This window comes from Sus scrofa, chromosome 9, assembly GCF_054392235.1.
Source record: "Sus scrofa isolate SSC_HxYL_T2T_F1_AM1 chromosome 9, Sscrofa_HxYL_maternal_Yorkshire_Landrace_v2.0, whole genome shotgun sequence".
In the NCBI taxonomy this organism is placed as follows: domain Eukaryota; kingdom Metazoa; phylum Chordata; class Mammalia; order Artiodactyla; family Suidae; genus Sus; species Sus scrofa.
In genome coordinates, this window is record NC_139391.1 from 52,770,744 (window position 1) to 52,791,654 (window position 20,911).

The following is a 20,911-nucleotide window of genomic DNA, read 5'->3' on the forward strand; positions in this document are numbered from 1 at the left end:
GGATCCTTAACCCGCTATGCCGGGGTCAGGGATCGAACCTGAGTCCCAGCACTCCCAAGAGCCTGCCAAACCTGTTTTGCCACAGCAGGAACTCCACAACAGTCATATTTTAAATGTCCTTTGGCCTCATGTGGTTAGTGGCTACCATATTGGACAGCAGATATTGTAGAATATTTCCACCATGGCAGCAAAGTTCTGTTGGGCAATGCTGGCTAGAACATTGCCATTGGCAGAAGCCTGTGGGCCAGGCCCAACACACATACTTTCTTCTCTCCCAGCAAGCAGAACTTAATCAAAAAGAAAGGAGCTAGGTGTCGTGGTCCCAGGGGACTGAGGTGAGAAAGCAGAGAGGGACATGCTACTGTTTTGGGGAAATAGCAGTGGGAAAGAAGGGCTCCAGAGTCCAGTGTCAACACCCATGTAAATACATGTGCATGTGCTGGAGGAGTAGACATAGCTGTTCACTCATGCCATGGAGAGGTGGGGATTCGATGTACTTACATGAGCAGATAGGTGCATACACATAACATACACACATGTATATATTCAATAAATATGTATTAGGTTTCACTGCCCCTGCTAGACTCTGGACAGGCAGTGAGGACTAGGGGGAGCTTGCTTCCCACCCTTGGGTAGCTCACAGTCTAGTGAGGAAGGCAGATGGTAAAGCAGTCAAATCAGGGACATTTCAGCATTGCTTGGGGGAAGGGGCAGTCAGGGACACTTCCCAGAGATGGTGATGTCGAAGCCAAGACCATAGAGCAGCCAGGTAAGCACTTCAGCTTACTTGCATCATCACAGACCCACACTTACACCCTCACACCTCACACTCACATATGCTTCATTCACTAGTTCATTGTCAGTCACCGAATATTTATGAAGTGCCAGGCCATGAACATCATTGTATCTTTTGACCCTAAAGGTACAATGATCATTAGACAGGGGCAGCCTTGGAGGAAAATAGTGGACACATAATGATGCGAATAGTTATTTAAATTACAGTTGTGCTAAGTGCGTGATGATAGGGAGGTATTACCCGTGTAACTGGGGTGTCTGACATAAACTGTGTAGCCAAAAGATGCAGGGCAGGTGGAAATACCTGCCCACCAGATGTGCCCAGCACTCAGGTTCACACAGCCCCTCCCCCTGCATATATATGCAAACACACGGGTGCTGCCCTCAGCTGGCTCCACGCAACCAAGAGAGGGTCTGTGCCCAGTCACAAATGTTCATGTTTCCTTCCCAGACTGACCTTGAGCCAGAAGTGGACACCTAATTCTTTGCGTGATACCCAACATCCCTCACCAAAGAGCCCTGCAGTTTATCTGGACAAAGAGCAAAGTTAGGCTCCCAGTGGGGAGGAACAGAAGCCGCCGAGGCCCCAGAATTCTCTGTGCCAGGGCATGAAATGCTGCCACCTAGGCTGACTGTGGGGATGGGGTGCTTTCTCAGGGAGTGGGAGAAGAAGCGGCGGGAATGTGGGACGGGACCCGGTGGCTCCTGAGCCCCGAAGACGGCAGGTCTCTGAGTGCGCATGTGTGAGCTCTTGATGTCCCCGCAGGCACCCTCTTTTCCCGCTCCTGACGCTGCTGTTTGAGAAATGTGAACAGGCCACCCAGGGCTCTGAGTGCATCACCTCCGCCAGCTTTGATGTGGACATCGAGAATTTTGTCCACCAGCAGGAGCAGGAGCACAAACCCTTCTTCAGCGATGACCCAGAACTGGACAATCTGGTAAAGACCCACTGACCCCCACCCTTGCTAGGGTCTTCCTACCCTCTGATCCCCTCCAAATGCCCTAGAAACAATCCTTTCATTCATTCAACAAGGAAATTTGCATGCCCCCTTCCAGCAGCCGAGGACTGTTTCTAAGTCCCTTAAACCAAGCATTGCATGCTCAGTGCTGCCGCCAAGGCTCTCTCCTCCTCTGCCCCTGCGGCACCAGCATCTACTACCCCACCCTTGCAGTGCAGACGGGAACAAAGGAGGGTCATAGCATCCTGCATTCTGGGGGTGCCAGAGTCCTGGCACACTGGAAACTCTGTTTTAGGCTGCCCAGAGAGGAGCTGGTGGCCTCTGTGCTAGGGTGTGGAGGAGGAGGATGACAGGCATATTCAAGCACATCATTGGCCAGGAAGGCCTGGAGACACAGTCATGTTGAGAAGACCAGCCGATGTCCTGCCCATTTAGGGGGAAACAGTAGGTCAGGCTCCCAAATCTAGCTTGTCATCCAGATCATCACTACAGCTTTAAAAAGTACATATTCCTGGGCCCCACCACCTGGAAACTGTGATTCAGTAAGTTTGGGGCCCACGAATGTACATCTTTAAGGGTTTCCCAGGCGATTACAATCTTCAATCAGGCTTGGTAACCACTTGATGGGATGATATCTGAAATTCTCATCTAGCCCTGGGAATTCTGCTGAGAAAGAGAGTGGTAGAGAGGCTACATTCGTTCATCATGACGAACGGTCACCCTGGGATTATTAACCACAATTCCTGATTTTTCTGTGACTGGATTACCCAGATTATCCACAGTGAATTTGGAAGCTCTGAAAAACTCTCCTCCATAAATTGATTGATTTTTAGCACTGACCTCTTGCATCCAGAGTTTAGCCAGTACCTACTGCCTGAAGGGAAACAGAATTAGAAAAGCACATGTAACTTCGGAAAGGAAGGAAGAACACACACACACACACACACACACACACACACACACACACACACACAGAGCACACCTGCAGAACAAATTTAAATGACTTGACTATTATTCTGTGTTGTGAATTATCCACCCCACTGCTTCTCTTGAGAGTTGAATATGGTACTTTACAGAGTCCAGAAGAGCTACCAGGAGAGTCCACCCTGGCCTGGAAATTGGTGAAGTGTTATGAAGCGTTTAGAGGATAAGCACTTGCCATGGTCAGGAGCTTTAACGCAGGTTTCTTTCTTTCTTTCTTTGCTCTTTTGCTTTTTTAGGGCTGCATCCACAGCATATGAAGATTCCCAGGCTAGGGGTCGAATCGGAGCCACAGCTGCTGGCCTGCACCACAGCCACAGCAATGCAGGATCTGAGCCGCATCTGCGACCTACACTACATCTCGTGACAACGCCAGATCTTTAACCCACTGAGTGAGGCCAGGGATTGAACCCACATCCTCATGGATACTAGTCGGATTCATTTCCGCTGAGCCACAACAGGAACTCCTCATGCAGGTTTCTGAGAGATAGATGTGCCTCTGCTCAGCCCTGGCCCTCCCCCTCCCCTGGTGGACCTGAGCTGCCGTACTTCCCGGGAGCCCAGACCATGGTCTCCCAGGTCCCCTGGGAGAGCTGACCCAGTGCAGGCTCTCCAATGAGTAGAATGATAAGTGCAGGCTGGCCTGGCCAGGCCCTGCTGTTCAGCTGGTCGGCATCTCAGGATTGCAGTTGTGGCAGGTCTCTAGAAGCTAATCCTGCAGCAGCCATGCAGCCAGGAGGTGAGGTAGCCATTTCTTCAAGAGCTGGAATGGGCACCTCCCTCACTGGGCCCCAAAAGAACCTAAATTGGTAGGAAATACCTAAAATAGGCTGCATAATACGAAAGAATTTGAACCTTCTTCCAAGGTAGGAGTCCTGGGGAAACAAACCTTGCAGTCCTTGCCCACCAACACCTGCCAGGTGAACAAAGGAAGAGCCACCCAGGACAGCTTCTAGTCTAGTCCAGCCTGGAAAAGACCAAATAGTGGCTACCTCCCCACTTTCCCAGACAAGGCCGCCTGCATCTCCTGGGGTTCTGCTCACTCAGAGACTCTGATTCCTTCATTCAATCCAACAAGACTCCATTAACATCTGCTACATGTCACGCTTGACCTGGGGACGTGGGTGTTGTAGGAGCTGCCCCAGGCCCCTGGCGGCTGGTCTTCTGTCTCAGGTGACTGGGCTTGGAGTGGTCCACTGGCGGAGTAAGCCTTGCGTAGCCTACCCCTTGTGTGGACCTGATTCACCCAGAGGAGTTGGCCAGTCAATGACTGATTGATTGATTGTCTAAATGGAGGCAGTGGAAGGAGTGGAGGACCCGAGTCTGGCTGCACGCCTTACCCTCTGGGTGACTTTGATGACTCCTTTGAAGCTCGGTTTCCTTGTCTGTAGAGCCAATATGCCTATCTCCTGTGACTGTCATAAAAATTTAATGAGATGGCTTATAGAACTAAATGGCATTTAAAAATGCGTGGCATCCAGAAGGTTAAAGTCAAATGCAGTGTCTCTAAGGCAAGGCATCCCAGCCACCTCACCTCACCTCCAGGTCATCAAATAGACTGTGTGGCGGGGAGTGTGAAACTTTACCAGGGGGTCAGGCAGTGCCCTTTGCCACTGCATTTGTCATCCTGTGTCAGGAGGGGGGAGATGAAGAGGCCAGCCACAGGAGCCATCATTAGAACAAGAATCATGCAACCAGCACAGCCGAGATGCACATAATTAGAAATTAGAAAAAGGTCAGATCGCGTCATTATCAGCTCAATCAGCTGCCGAGTGCCACAGCCAGTTAATTTGGCATCTGTATTTTTTACAACCCCGCACACGTAGCCCAACGGACTGTAACTCTTTATCCGGACAGATATACTGCGCAGCGGAGCAGGGACATAAAATGAGACCCCAAGCAAATGAGCTGAGATAATTGAGAGATTTATTTTATATATATGTGTGTGTCAAGGCGGCTTTCCTTTGCCCTTGAATATTGACTTTCACAGACGGGATTGTCAGGAGGACACTAGGGTCCCCCCAAACTTTGTCCCATCCTGGCCCTGGAACAGCACTCTAGTCCTGCCTTCTCCCCAGTCCCACCAGGCCCATGACTGGGACTGGATGTGGGCCCTCCCCCTCCAGCTGGTCCCCCTCCTCCCCTCCAAGCAAATCAAAGTTGTGTCTATCTTCCCTTCCTCCAATAGCCTCCCAGACAAGTTCCCAGGGGAGTGGCTGACTAAGCTCTCCCGAGCAGCTCCCACTCCTACGTTTCTGAGGGAACTTCCCTTCCTGGTTAGCCAGCTGCTCCCACAGCACCCCTGCTGGAAGAGAAATGCAGAATCACAAAACGCTGGTAGGGGAACTACAGTTGTAGAGAACAGCACGTCCGTTTCATAGATGGGGACACTGAAGTCTAGAGAAGGGAAATGACTTGTCAGCATCCAGATCTGTGGGCTCTTTGCTCTGCATCACCCACTAATAAAGCCCTTGTGTATAAGAGTACCACCCTCAGCTCTCCTCTGTGCCCACCACGCTCTCTGGCCCTCTCCCTGTCCCCATTTCCACCCCCATGCTCCTTGGTTAGCACCCCCGGGGACACCCTCACTCCAATTCCCACACTCCCCCCTCCCCACCACGCAATGCTCACCAGGCCTCTGTCACCTGGCCGACTGATCCCCTGCTTAGGCCCAGCAGCCTCTGACTGGCAGTTGGTGCAGTTTGTAAAATTTGCAAGTTCCCCAAACCCCTTTGAAAGGTAAAAGCTTTTTGTTTTATAAAATTTGATTTACGGGCCCCCAGTGCAGGGCCGAGGTTTTATATATTATGCAAGATTTCAAACCGAGGCTGTAAAACGTACGGTTTCAGTTTCATGCATGGAATTTTTTTATGTGTAAATTTTTTAACATTTATGGGGCACGTTTTAATGAGACTCTGGTGTGGCTCCAGGGACAGATTATAGCTGCCTGACCGCAAAGCCAGCTCCAAAATGGGGCCCCCAGGCCCCTGGGCCCACGCAGATGAGGCAGGGCCACAGGCCAGAGGCTGTGAATAAGGAGGCATGGGAAGGAGCCCGGCAGGAGCCGTGGGCCCACAGAGACCACAAGCCAGCTGCCTTCAGAGGGTCATTCCCTTCAGCCTTCCTTCCAGACCCTCTTCGCCTAGATGGGAGCTGAAGATCCCATAAGACACCATAGGCCACGGAAAGGAAATAATCAAAGCCAGTGACAATTAACATTTACAATGGACTTACAGGGTGTCAGGTGCCATTCCAAATACTTCACATGTATTATCTTATTTAATCCTCTTTTCAAACCCACAAGGTACACATTATTATTATTCCCATTTTAAGATGAGGAGATTGAGATGCAAGGAGGAATCGCCAGCTCCGGACCACACAGCTGGTCCGTGAGTCAAATACAGGCATGGAGCCTGGGCCTATGTACAGCAGTTACACTGCCCAAGAGGAAGACTTTCTTAGTGCTTCCTAGGCACTTGCCTTTAGTTATCTTCTGGCCAAATCTCATTTCATCCTCAGTATGGCTCTGGGGGAGTTGTGTTCCTGTCCTGTTTTGCAAATGACACTGAAGTGCAGAGATTGTGTGAATTGTCCAGAGTGTCCCAGTAGGTGGAAGGCCCAAGACTCAGCCTCCAAACCCCACTGTTCTCTGGCACCCATCTCTGCTGTTCAATTCTCGCAATAGCTCTCTGAGGAGGTTATCGTTATACCCATTTCACAGAGGGGGGAATCAAAGACTGAGAGCCTTATGGCCAATGGGATTTGCACAGGGTAGTTCTAACTCCTGAAGCTCACCTTTTTCCCCTGAACCACAGTGCTCCTCTGAACTCTGAGGACATGGGAGGGGAAGCGCCACATTATGACTTGAGCTTAGGTAACATCCTACATGGTGGCTTCCATGAGTGTTTATTCTTTCCCCAGTCCCCTGGTGGTCTCCAGTCCCTGGCTTTCACCTTCCTTCCATGTTCCAGGCCTTGTTCCCATGATCCCACCCTTCCAACTGCTCAGGCTGGACTGGGCTGGTCTGATCTGGAAAAATTCTCCATTTAATTTTAGCTTTGGCTGCCCTAGTGACCCACAAGAAACATCAGAGCACTTCATCTCTAAAGGAGGAAGAATATTCCAGCTCCCCCAGTGCAGAAGAAGAAATGGAAGGAATCTGCCCTCCAGGGCAAAGCTTCCTCTCTAATTGCTACATGGAATTTAGTGGGTTCCTAGTCTCAGAGCCTCGATCTCCTCATCTCTAGGAGAGTGATACCATTGCTTGTGTGGCCCCATGTTTATGAGACTCAAATGAGGTAATAAGAGAGAAGCATTTTGCAAATTTTAAAGTGCTATGTGTAGAAATGTTTTGAAAGGCAAAGATTTATTACCATCAAATGAAGGGGCTACAATCCTACAAGACAGGCCACTTTCCAGAAAAGTGCTCAATGGTGGGAGGAGAGGCGAGTTAGCCTTAAGAATTGACGTATAAAAAATAGCTACTCTAGGAGTTCCCTTCATTGCTCAGCAGTTAATGATCCCGCCTAGGATCCATAAGGATGCAGGTTCGATCCCTGGCCTCGATCAGCGGGTTAAGGATCTAGTGTTGCCATGAGCTATGGTGTAGGTTGGCGGCTGCAGCTCTGATTCAACCCCTAGCCTGGGAACTTCCCTATGCTGTAGATGCAGCCCTAAAAATAAAAAAATAAAAAAATAATAGCTGCTCTGTGCCCAGGACATATGTGTACATTACCTTTTCTCAATTTTCACCACAACTCTGCCATGTAAGTATTTTTTATCAGCGTACATTTCACAGATAGTTAAACAACTTGTCCAGAATACCCAGGCAGGAAATAATAGATTTGGGACATCACGCCATGCGACTTCCCAGATGATGATAGGCCCCTAGTCCTGTGGACTTTTCTGAGGCTGGTGGGGCTTGTGCACTGTGATATGAGACTAAAGTGGAAGTTTGCTTTTGTGAAGGGTGTTTCTTAGAAGAAGAGGGCTGCTGCTTTATTCTGAAAGAGAAGGGAGGGAGAGAAGTTGAAAGATGAAGCAAAACTTGGAGAAAAGAAATGAAGGATCCATTCATCACATTCTGTGAAAATCTTAAATTAAATAGAATTGTTATTGCACTAGAAGATTTGGAAGAACATTTTACATGGCATGGATCACTTAGGAAAATGGTTTAATTATTAAATCAGTTTTATTCTGATTTAGAGGCAAAAACTCAAAATTGCAAAATAAAAAAGATAGTGAATGATTTGCTAAACATAAATATAAAAGAAAAAACTGGGAATGATTATTTTTCCACTATCTGAAAATGGAATGGCAATAGAAAAGTCAACAGGATATTCAAAATCATTAAAAGAGTTCACAAAAATTTATATGCATTTGGTTCCCTGCAGTTTATAATGTACTTTTACATTATTATCTCCTTTAGCCCTTATCAGATCATGTGACTTAGAGATGAGGAAAACTGAGGCTCAGGGAAGTGATGGAATTAGCCCAATTTCACCCAATTTGTAAACAGTAGGCCTATACTCAAATCCAGATTCTCTGACAGTAAATCCCACAGGCTTTCTGCTGTGCCAGGCAGCTGCCCCATATTAATGGCATTGCCCTTTTTTTTTTTCTCTAATATTGAATAGGTCCTACATATTCATTGCCCTGGAATACCATTATGATTTACTCTACACTCTTAAATCTTTAAACCAAGTCTGTTCTCTCATAAAAAAGTAATCCTTCAACTGTGCTTTATGAGACCAAAAAATAGGTCCACTCTTGGCCACTATGCACCAGATCTAATTTAAACACATTGCATGTGTATTTCATTTGAGCAGAGCTTTTTGTTTGTTTGTTTGTTTGGATTTTCAGGGTCAACCCATGGCATATGGAAGTTACAAGGCTAGGGGTAGAATTGGAGCTGCAGCTGCTGGCCTATACCACAGCCACAGCAACATGGGATCCAAGCCGCATCTGCGACCTACATCACAGCTCATGGCTATGCCAGATTCTTAATCCACTGAGTGGGGACAGGAATCCCAAAACCTCATGGATACTAGTTGGGTTCATTACTGTTCAGCCATAATGGGGGCTCCTTAGACTTTACTTTTTATTTTATTTTACTTAGTTATATTTTCTGATTCTTTTTATACAGTAAGTATTTATTGGCTATATTTTTAAAATAAATGGATAGATATGCACACTTTTCTGTGTGTGTGGATATGTATGTGTATGTACTCATGAAAATATTTGAAAATGAATAAATAAAACATTGGTAGAAAATTAAGAAGGGTCCAGTAAAGGAAAGCTCAGATAAAGAAGGAAATAAGAAATGAAAGGAGGGAAGGGAGAGAGGGAGGGAAGAAGGAAGGAAGGAAAAAAGAAGAAAGGTTTAAGGAATTAGGATTATTTCATCTGGAGAAGACAAAGCTAATAGGGCAGCTTACTCAAGTCATAGGCCTTGTCCAGTGTTTGGCATATCATGGGACAATATTTGTTGAATGGATAATATTAAGTTTAGGGAGATTATATTGGTGGAGCACTGGATGTCCCTGATGCCTGCAGAAGGCTGAGTAAGCACTTTATATTTGGGCTGGAGAGATGTCAGTAAGTGTTAGGAAATGCTCAGCAGATTGAGAGAACATAGAGACTGCTCTGACTGGGGAGCCTCCAAGGAGAAGATGCAGCCATGTGTCTGGGAGAGTCTGGGCCATTTGCTTACCTAGAGGCTGGCCTAGATCATCTCACATGGCCTCTCTTAGCACCATCAGTGAACCAAGGGTGGAAGTCCTTGTGCTGTTCAGAGAATTGGAAAACAGAAGACACCAGATGGTCCAATCCTCTCTTTTTACACCTGGGGAAGCAGATACCCTCATTGGAGAGGTATTCTGACTCCTGGGGGTCAGGGCAGAGCAGCTGAAGGGTGAAACCTTGCCAGGGAAGGTTCTGGAAATCCTAACCTTTATCTTCCCCAAAGCTGTTTGGTTTTTCCTAAAGCATGCACCCTTTTAATCACCGTTTTTTTTTTTCTGTATAAATTCTGAGAGCCCGCATGGCTGGTGAAGCAACACAGGCAACCTGGCTTCGTGTCCCAGCTCTGTCACTTACCAACTGGGTGACTTTAAGCAAGTAAAATTTATATTTCTTGCCTTCATTTCCTTCAACTGTAAAACATGGGCAACAATGATATCTACTTGCAGAGGTGGTTATGTGGAATAAATAAAGGCATATGATGGATTGAACATAGTACCTGAGATATATTACAAATGAGAAATATTTGGGTAGTACTATCAATCAATCAGTGAGTGTTTATTAAACACCTTATGTTTGTGCTAATTAATCTTAGAGACATAAACCCAGATCTCTAGGGCTAAAGTCAAGTTGAGAATTTAGGCAAGAGTAAATAACTTGTTCATTACCTGACTCCATTTTTTGGTCCAAATAATCCAAACAAAAGTCCCTCTTCTGCTCTGTGTTGGGGACAACACAGTCTCCTTTAGTCTCAGCCCCATGGAGGGGGCATTTCCTGAGGACAAGACCCTGTGATTGATCCCCACCTGAAAATTGATGCTTTCTGTCTTTGAGTGACACTTAGTCTAATTCAGCCCTCCAAGAGCCTTTAATTAGTAGAGCACAGTCCCCGCCCATCAGACAATCCAAAGGCCAACATGGAAGCTGCTTGGTTGCTCTGGACTTGAAATGCAAATGAAGCTCAGAGAGGGGTGTGGCCCTGGCTTCTAGCCACAGCTCCACAGCCCGATGGTTGGGGTTCTCTGGGAGAGATGCTCTTTTTTGTCTTCCTGGGCACCAGGATGCTGGTCCACAGAGCTGGTAGAGTAAGACTAAAGACGGATGACTATACATTGCTTATGTCAACATAAATAGTCTCGGCAGGCAAGCCCCCACCCTTTTTATCACTTTTTATTTGGCTGTAACTAGATTCACATGCAGTTGTAAGAATTAATACAGAGCAGTCCGATTCCCTTCTTGCATAACTAGGGTACTATTTCACAACCAGGAAATGACAATGATATGATCTACTGACCTTATTCAGACTCCACCAGTTTTACATGCACGTGTGTGTGTGTGTGTGTGTGTGTGTGTGTGTGCTTAGTTCTGTGCTATTTTATCACGTGTGCATTCATGAAAAAACTGTGATAGTCAAGATACAGAAGAGTTCCTTCCTCTCTCCCTCTCCCCGAACCTCCTGGCAACCACTAATTTGTCTCCATCTCTATAATTTAGTCATTTCAAGAATGTTATATAAATGGGACTACCGGAGTTCCCATCGTGGCTCAGTGGTTAATGAGTCCAACTAGGAACCATGAGGTTGCGGGTTTGATCCCTGGTCTCCTTCAGTGGGTTAAGGATCCAGTGTTGCTGTGAGCTGTGGTGTAGGTCGCCCACGAGGCTCGGATCAGGCATTGCTGTGGCTCTGGCATAGGCCGGTGGCTACAGCTCCAATTAGACCCCTAGCCTGGGAACCTCCATATGCCACGGAAAAGACCAAAAAAAAAAAAGGGGGATTACCCATTGTGGCTCAGTGATAACAAACCCGACTAGCATCCATGAGGACGTGGGTTCCATCCCTGGCCTCACTCAGTGGGTTAAGGATCAGTCGTTGCCATGAGTTGTGGTGTAGTTTGCAGAATAAGCTCAGATCTGACATTATTGCAACTGTGTCGTAGGCTGGCAGCTGCAGCTCCAATTTGACCCCTAGCCTGGGAACTTTGATGCCACAGGTTCAGCCAAAAAAAAAGAAGTTATATAAATGGCATCATACAGTATATAACCTTTCAAGACTAGCTTTTCTTTTCTTTCTTTCTTTCTTTTTTTTTTTTTTTTTTTTTTTTTTTGCCTTTTTTGGGCTGCACCAAGGCATATGAAGGTTCCCAGGCCAAGGGTCTAATCGGAGCTGTTACTGCCTGCCTACGCCAGAGCCACAGCAACACCAGATCTGAGCCACGTCTTCGACCTACACCACACAGCTCACAGCAACGCCGGATCCTTCACTCACTGAGCGTGGTCAGGGATCAAACCCGCAACCTCATGTTTTCAAGTTGGATTGTTTCTGCTGCACCAAGATGGGAACTTCTTGAGACTAGCTTTTCTTTCTCAGCATAATTCCCTTTAAATCCATCCTTGTTGTTGAGGGTATTGTTAGTTTGTTCCTTTTTATTGCTGAGTACTCTTTAGTGATACAGATGTATCATAGTTTCTGTATCCATTCACCTGCTGAAGTATAGTTTGGTTGTTTCTAGGTTTTGGCTATTAAAAATAAGGTTGCATTATGTATTCACATACAGGTTTTTGGGTGAACATTTTTTCCTCCTCTGGAATAAATGCCCAAGAGTGCAATTACTGAGCTAGATGGTGTATCTAGTTTTGTAAGAAACTGTTTTGCAGTTTTCCAGAGTGGCTGTGCCATTTTTCATACCCAATAGCAACATATGAGTAATCTTGTTTCTAATTCCCTGCCAGCATTTGGTGTTATCTCTATTTTTAATTTTAACCATTCTGATAGATGTGTAGTGATAATCTCATTGTGGTTTTAATTTGCATTTCCCTGATGGCTAATGACATTAAACATCTTTTCATGTGCTCATTTGCCATCTATATATCCTCTTCAGTGAAACGTCTGATGTTATCTCTTGCCCATGTTCTAATTGGATTGCTTGTTATTTTGCTGTTTAGTTTTGAGAGCTCTTTAAATAGTCCAGATATAAGTCCTTTGTCAGATATGTAATTTGCATGTATTTTCTCCCAGTCTGTAGTTTGTCTTTTCATCTTCTTCATAGCATCTTTTGAGGAGCAAACATTTTGAATTTTGATGAGGTCCAATTCATCAAGTTTTCCTTTTCTGGGTCATGTTTTTGGCATCGAGTCTAAGACCTCTTTGCCTAGCCCTAGGTCCTATTGATATTCTCCTGTGTTTTCTTTTCTAAAAATTTTATAGTTTCATGCTTTACATTTTGGTCTTTGATCCATTTGAGTTAGTTTTTGTACAAGATGTGAGATTTAAATCAAGATTCACTGTTTTGCTTGTGGATGACCAGTTGCTCCAACATCTTTTTAAAAAATCAATTTGGCAGTATTTATCATGAGAATATAATAATGATAAATAATGAGTATTTATCATGAGAATATAAGAATGTTCTTAGCTTTGTAAAAAATTTTACTGAGTATATTTTGATTTACAATGTTGTGTCTAACTTCTGTGGTACAGCAAAGTGATTGTTATACATATGTTTTTTTCATATTATTTTCCATTATATTTTTTTAAGTTTTATTGAAGTATAGTTGATTTACAAGGTTGTGATAATATCTGCTGTACAGCAAAGTGATTCAGTTATACATATACATAATCCATTCTTTTTCAGATTCTTTTCCCATATAGATTATCACAGAATATTGGGTACAGTTCCCTGTGTGTCTATAGCTTTTTGTCTGTCACTTTTGGGACTTTGTCCTAAGAGAATAATGCAGAAACATGAATAAGCTATAAAGCTGGAAAAATAGTCACTGTAACATTTTTTATAAAATTGAAAAATTGGAATTAATCTAAATATCCAATAATAAGGAATCAGTACATGTGGAACAATATTTAACAATTTAAAATGTATTTTCTCAATAATTTTCACCCACTCAACAAATATTTACTCAGTATCCACATGTGTTAGTGACAGGGATAACAGGGCAAGCAAATTAGACACCACCCTCTCTTCCAGAAGCTTGCAGCCTAGAAGGGAGACTGGGAAAAAAAAAAAAAAAAAAAAAAGACAATTCTGACACTTAGAAAAATACATTCGGCAAACTGAGTAGAAAAACAAGAACCAAAATCCTGTGTGTACGTGATGACTAAAACTATGTTGAAACATACGCATGTGAAAAAGACTGAAAAAAATCATCATTCTTTATGGGTGACTGGATCATTGCAGTTTTTTTCCAGCCTCTATTTTCCATACATCCCATAGCACTTTCTTTCTCCAATAATAACAATGCTAAGGAGAAAAGTTCAATTGAGAAATAGCTTCTTACCAGGAAAAGGTTAGGAACGTCTATCTGAAGAGGCAGCAGGCACATATACAACATCCAAAGGGCACGGAAGAGGCATCAGACAGTTGGGTGTCCCAAGGCCCAGCTAAGTCATGCTGGATGAATCGGTCAGTCAGCAAGTATCAGTGGGGTGTCTGCAAAGTGACTGGCACAGCACAAGCCACTCAGAATCTGTGTAGGAATGGACAGTCCCTGACATTTCAGGGTGCTTCCAAGAGGTTCTGAGCTCAGTCTTTGGAGCTTGTACCTTCCCTCAGATGGTCCTTGCCACAAACCTGTACCGTGGTCAGGGAGGGCACCATTGTCCCCGTTTGTCAGACAACAAGGCGCAGAGACCTTAAGCCCTTGACCAAGGCCACACAGACATACATGGCAGGCCTGGGGCTTGACTCCTGGCCCTCCACCACTAAGACCAGTGCCATTCTCAGCATGCCAAAATTGCTTTGAGAGCAGCTGTGATAACAGTGGGGTCTAAGCAGGCAAACGATCAGCAGATACCCACAAGGAGAATTTAAATCCTGCGGCTAGATATGAGTTTGCCTAGGGCAAGGAGAGACTCCTCTCCTGGGGTGCTTGGGGCCTGGGGTGGCAAGGCATCGAGGGGACTGCAATCCAGACACCTGAGCTCACCACTCCTCCCTTTCCACAGATGGTGAAGGCAATCCAGGTCCTGAGAATCCACCTGCTGGAGCTGGAGAAAGTCAATGAACTCTGCAAGGACTTTTGTAACCGCTACATCACCTGCCTCAAAACCAAGATGCACAGTGATAACCTGCTCAGGAATGACCTCGGGGGGCCCTACTCCCCCAACCAGCCCTCCATAAACCTTCACTCACAGGTAACACACAGGACTGGGTCTCATCTCCTATCCAGGCTCTTAAGCCAGGTGTCAGAATGTCTGCAGGTCCTGTGGAAACCTGGGAAAGTGGTCCAGACTCACTAGATCCTTTCTCCAGAAGGTCCATCCTCTGATCTTTGTCAGACAGCACAGTCCCCTTTCCACCCAGAGCTCACCATGCCAGAGTGTCGGCCCTCCCTGGAGGATGACCAGATCCGAGAGGGACCATGTACCAAGTGATTCCTGGCTTCCTGGTCCAAGATGTCCCAAGCAATGAGCACAGGTGTTAAGGAAATGGGGCACTTTGTTGGAGGATGAGGTGGGGACGGAGCTGGGAACAGACCGACACATTCCAGCCCCATGGCTTCTCGAGGGGGCTGTGGCTTGATGCACTCTCTCTGTTCTGGGAAGGGGATTTGGTTCTCCCTTGAATCCTGCCCAGAATAGCGTAAGCCAGCCTTCCCGGGACAGCTTCTCCCCGATCATTTGCTAATTGCACACACTACCCTGCAGTGTTTCAAGGTCACTATGTAAGTCACCTAAAGTCATCTCTCTTGAGATTCACCTGCCACTTTCATCCTGGGAACTGAGGACTGTGGAAATGGTGGCTACGTGCTCTAGGGGAGAATGGCGGCTCTCTCTTGGACAGAATATTGTCCCAAAACTTATAAACTTAGAAAGCTTCTGGTGCTACCTTTCCATCAGACTCACTGGTGTCTACATAAGCCATAGGCTCACCACTTTCTTCTCCTGCTGAGCTCCAGAGTCTAGGACAAACACATGGAGGGTCCCCCAGGAGGTTTGCAGTGGCCTCTTCCCATGAGACAGCCAGGCTTGGGGTTATGGGTAAACTTTCTAAGAATGCTTGGTGAGAGGTGCTAGAAAGAGCGCCTAAGAAAGGTGGTGCCATTTTTATCCTTAAATCTTAAGGATGAGAGTTCCCTTGGTAGTGCAGCGGATTGAGGATATAGCTTTGTCACTGCTGTGGCTCATGTTTGATCCCTGGCCCTGGAACTTCCAAGTGCTGCAGGTGCAAGGGAAAAAAAAGCTTAAGGACCAACATGTATAATATATCTCTCTAGGTTGGCAGAGGCAGGGGGAGGGGCAGAGTGCCCTCTAGAAGGCCAGCCACACCTTGTGCATTTTGACAAGTATCGCATCAAACCCACCCCAGTGGGATCTCTGCAGGACTCTATAGTGAGTACTGCATGGGACACAAGGAAGGAAGTTTATTTCCACTTCCCATTGCTTGAAATCACCAAATCACTTTATTACAGATCTAAACTCAGCCGCCCAGGCTTCTGCTTGCTAATATTCTCTCGAAATAGACTCATTCCTTCAGAGTCTTATTGTACTTTCCCTTATGATCAAAATTAGCAAGAAACTTGCATAAAAGAGGACAATAATTGCTCAACGAGCATCTCGTTTGTAATTTATTAGTTTCTATTATTGTGGGTTACCATGGTGACGCTGCGCAGCCCCGGTGACGGGAGAGATGCAAGATAGGAGCCGAGGAGGCTGTGAGGCCTCACCAAATGGAGATGCACATTTTTATCAGTAATTTTCATGAAAATAATAAGTGAGGAGTTAATGAGATGGAAAGCCATCCTGTGGCTATTGTGAATTTGTTTTAAGTGTTGATCTAATTAGAATGCATCGGTCAGGAAAAGTAATGAGGATTTAGTGCCTCACAGAGATGTGAGGATCATATCAGAAAATTAGCACAAGTCTTTGGAAATAATCAGGTCCTTGGAGAGGCAGTGGGTTTCCCCTCCTGGGCCGCCCAGCCCCACCTTGAGCTCTGGCATTGGGGGGGCACCAGGGTAGCTGGAGCCGGGGGTGGGGGAAGATGGCCAGAGGGCCTAGCAGCCACGGCGGCCCCCTCAGGGCTGGAGTCCCAGGACTAACAAGTTCATCTGCAGGAAGCAGAGGCCCTGGAGATGCAGGTTAGCAGAGAAGGAGCACACGTGCTCTGTCTGGGGTGAGCCAGACCTCAGAGATGCTGTCTGAAAAAATCAGTCCTCCTGGGAAACCCCAGCATTCAGTGCCTCTGCACTCTGAGGAAAGAGGCAGGAACCCTGATTCCTATCAGGGTTCAGGTTCCTGTGGGGTCGGCCTCAGATCTCTGCCTGCCAGGGAAGCTGGCCCTGGGTTCACTATTGTAGAAAGGCCTCTGATATGCTTAGAGAGAGGAACTCAGACAACCAGACAAAAACAAAGACACCAAGAAAGAGAGAAGACACTTAGTGAGGTGGTCATATTTGCTGTTTCTCAAACTTGTCCCTTCATGCCCCCGCCCTGTCACCACCCATTTGGTTCAGGCTTCAGCGAGTAAATAAGGTCATTACACATGAGCTACTGCCAGAGCTTCTTAACCTGTTCTTCTGCCTTTTCTGGTGACCTCACAGCTCTCATACACATGCACGTGCACACGCACACACAAATTCACTACACAAACATGCATACACACAACAATTCACATACACATGCCTGTTAGGCTTCTGCTGCTGGCTCTGCCTTCTAAAGCTCGGTCACATCATTCTTCTGCTTGAAACCTCTGATTGCCGTCCCCCCCCCCCAGAATTTTTATATCCTTTCACCTGAAATTCAAGGCCCTCCTGTATGTTTCTTCCATGCCCGTGTGTCTGGGGGATGCCCCCACATCTCTGCAGGGCCAAATCCAGCATCTTTCCCAAGGGCGGTAACAAGGCTGCTCTCCCCATGGAGGCCTCCCTGACACCCCACCCATAATGGACTTTTCTTTCTCTCAACCAATTTCTGGGCACCGTGGGCCCTTTACGTAGTAAATATCGCATGTGACATCACGTTTTCGTCCCTTGTGTAAGCCTCAATTTCTCTCCTAGATAAGAATTTTTTTGAGTAGAGACAGTATTTTAGATCTTTTTAGAACCCACACCTGATGGAAGTCACACAGGGTCTGGTACATGGTAGGCAACCAGTAAATATCTGTGGAAAGATGGAGAGAGAGAGATCAAGAGAGGCAAGAGGAAGGCAAAGGAGGGAAGGGAAAGAGGGAGAAAGACAGAGGGAAAGAAAGACAAGTAGCAAGGGTCGCATTCCCGAGGGAGGTAAGAAGAGGCTGATGAACTGGAGGAAAAGAGCAACGAAGAGAAAAAGACACAGACAGAGGAAGAGGGAAGCGAGGCTGAAGACAGACAGAGGCAGAAAAGAGATGGAAGGAGAGATGGCAGCAGTAGTGGCCAGGGAGTGGGCAGGAAGGACAGGTGTGGGTTCAGCACGGCGTCCCAGGTGCTGGGAAGGAGAAGGTGAGCAGGACATGCTATGTACTGTCCCATCCACATCCTCAGGCCAGGTTCCCATCCCTGCCTCACTGAAGTGCATGGGGGCTATGCAGGGACTTCCCAGGAAGGGGCCACTCACTGAGACTCGGCGCAGGAGGCAGGTCTGGGGTCTAGGCACAGGAGCCAACTTGGGAGAGGAGAGAGAAGAGGAGTGTAGGGGCTTGTGTGTGTGTGAGTGAGTGTGTGTGTGTGTGTGTGTGTGTGTGTGTCTGCACACACATTTGTCATGGTTTGTCCTTAATCCCCCCAGCCTGAAATAGCCTCACCGAGCGCCAGCCTGGCCTGGGGAGGGGTGTCTCCCCTCTGGAACACGATCCTCAGGATCAACATTCCAAACACCCCGCCAGCTTTGTTGCAAACTGCTGGCTCATGGTTTTGCCTGTGTGCTAATCATTCAGCCTCATGTTGCAAAGTGGGAGATACTTTTTTATTTAAACCACCCCACCATCGGGTGCCCCACTGTGTCCCCATCCAGCTTTGTAGGGTTTGGGCATATTCTCCCTCGACCTTCCATTTCTATGTGGAAGTTTTCTCTTTGGGGGTGGAATGCGGGAGACTGAACCAGTCTCCAGGCAGGAGAGCTGAACCAGTTTCCAAGCACTTGGGCCACAGCCTGTTCTTGCCCCTCCCCAGGAGGCCATCCTGTTCTGCTTGCAACTAATGATACCCAGGCTCCTTGGGAGGGCAGACCTCAGTAAAGAAGTCTTCCTCGACGGCACAAGCTAAACCACTCCACTGGTGGGACCCTACATCCCGCCACTTTCAAGCATTAATTTGACCTGAAGCCCATCCCTCCTTCTCTGTGGAGACGAAACCTTGGTCCTGTTTCAGGGCAGATCAGGCTGTGCCAAGGCTCTCCTTCAGTTGCTAAGCATTTGGAGGATGCTTACTGTATGCACTGTGCCAGGTCCTGGGAGAACATGATGAAGTGTCCAGGATGAGTGCCCTGTCTCAGCGGAAGGGAGCTTGAGTCATACCTGAGGATCTGGATTAGTTATGTGAGCACAGAGGGCTCAGGGGCAGGGGGCACTGAGGAAGGGCAGGAAGGCAGCTGAGGGAAGGGGTTTGGACTGAGCCAAGCGTGTGTGTGGCCTAGGTTGCCTGGTCACCACTCAGCATCTGTCTCCTCCCACCCCCAAACCTCAGGGGAAAGCCCAGGTCTTGGTCTCATCCTGCACATCCTCATGGCTGAGGTCTGTTCCTGCCCAGAAACAGGATGAGAAAACCTCAGTAGGGATCAGATAGGCCAGCAGGAGGATTTTCAAAGCCTATTATGATTAGAGAAGCTGCAGCTTCACTGGGAGATTCCTTGGGAAGACTTCCCAGGGTGGGGGATGGGGAGGAGCATTTCAGGGAGGTCTGGAGGAGTGGGGGGCAATTAGTAGAACTCTCGGTGTGAGTGTTCCCAGTGCAGAGAGAACTGGAGCAGGTAAGGAACAGAGACAGCCTTTCATAATCCCTGGAAAGAAGGAGGCGTGGTAGAGTGTGGAACAACACACCCTCGTGCTTGGTGCTTCTACTTGCACACCTACTGTGCCCGCTGGGTTCCAAGGACACAGTCTTTAACCTGCAAATGTACTGATGGAGTATCTTGCAGCCAGATTTGTGGGGGTTATGCTGATAATCACAGCCAATTGCCAAAGATTTTAAAGGTAGTGGGGAACGTAGGCAATGGGGTAAGACTTGGAGACAAATTAATTGAGTTGCCACCTCTCAAAATGCTCAAAGAAGAACCAGCAGAGAAAGGAAAGAATGTCTGTGTTTATTGAGCATCCTGGTCTCAAACAGTGAATGTAGCAGGTGCTTTACCTAGATCATCTTGCTTATTCCTCACAACAAGCCTGCAAGGTGCACTCTAGTTTCTCCATTGTACATCCCAGGAAATGGAAGTTCAGAGAAGCTAAGGCGCTGGCTCAAGGTCACACACCTACTAAGTGGCAGTTAGGGAGAGGTTCCTCCAGAGTCTACTTTCATTTACTGGCTCCTTTTTAATGTTTCTATGACATAGAAAAAGGAGAACCAGGGGTCCTGGGCCTGGGTGGGGAGATGTGACACTACCTGGCTTGTAGAGTAGGGATTTTGAGACTAGAGAGGAAGAAACCAATCACTAGGAAGCAAAAATTTGGATTTCAATCAATAGATTGAAAGCAGGGAGGGGAGAGGTACAAAGGAAGCACAGCTCCAAGATTCAGGGCCTGGCCAAGCAGATAAAACTCCCCAGCTGTGTTCCTCTCCAAAAAGAGGAAGGGGACTAGCCAGTGCACCCCAATATGGGGAAGGTGGACTTGCCTATGGACCTGCAAGGAGTTTACATTTTCAAAATTAGCAGGAGGCCAAGGGGTGGGGCCGATCACCTGTTCCCAGACCCTGGAAGTTCTGCCCTGTGGCCCAGGAGGCTGAGGGTTTGACCAGTGAGTTTTAAGGTGGGCACAGGAAGGGGGAGTGACATACCCAGAAAGGTCACCCCTGAGATGGAAAGGGGACACCCCCAGACCAAGTGATAGGAAGTTGAATTCCGGGAGCTATGTTGCCTTCCTCCTGCCCTAGGCATTGAGGCTGTCCCTTTTCAGTGCCTAGCCCCCTGCCCTCCAGTTCAGGGGGCAGGACAACGAGACGGTGGCTCTTCCAGGCTAGGAAACCTGAGAGGCCTCCTCCTTCTGAGAAGAATGTTCCTTAAGAGCAGCAGCTGCTACTTGTCTCCACAGGCCAGAAGTGCCTTTCCCTTGAGACGAAAGCTCCCAGCAGAGTGGGACAAGAACAGGATTAGGTGGCTTGTTTACATGTGATTGGCTTCCTGGGTTTGGGAACCCGGCTTTTCCCAGCCCAAGACAGGACACTGGTTCTGCCAGAGCTAGAGGGAGGCTGCCAAGAACGGGGTATCTGGGGACAACAGTAACCTCCTGACCCTACTAAGGCACACACTCACCCCTTTCCAGGCCAAAGCCCGGTCAGGCCCAACACTGTGCTAG

The 20,911-nt window shown here is 47.2% G+C and overlaps 2 protein-coding genes across 25 annotated transcripts in view; both read left to right on the forward strand.

The window, feature by feature from the left end:
* Positions 1–20,911, forward strand: part of PKNOX2 (PBX/knotted 1 homeobox 2) — a 305,801-nt gene that overhangs the window by 258,408 nt on the left and 26,482 nt on the right. For 18 of the 24 annotated variants that reach the window (XM_084976576.1, XM_021063089.2, XM_084976572.1 and 15 more), the window contains 2 exons: positions 1,562–1,733; positions 14,431–14,619. In XM_084976576.1, coding sequence (XP_084832702.1) covers positions 14,431–14,619 — 189 coding nt within the window. In that variant the 5' untranslated portion in view covers positions 1,562–1,733. The remainder of the gene's footprint in view (positions 1–1,561; positions 1,734–14,430; positions 14,620–20,911) is intronic. The other 6 variants (XM_084976579.1, XM_084976577.1, XM_084976583.1 and 3 more) reach the window with 1 other exon arrangement.
* Positions 1–20,911, forward strand: part of ST3GAL4 (ST3 beta-galactoside alpha-2,3-sialyltransferase 4) — a 1,054,305-nt gene that overhangs the window by 57,124 nt on the left and 976,270 nt on the right. The gene's annotated exons all lie outside the window — the stretch shown is intronic.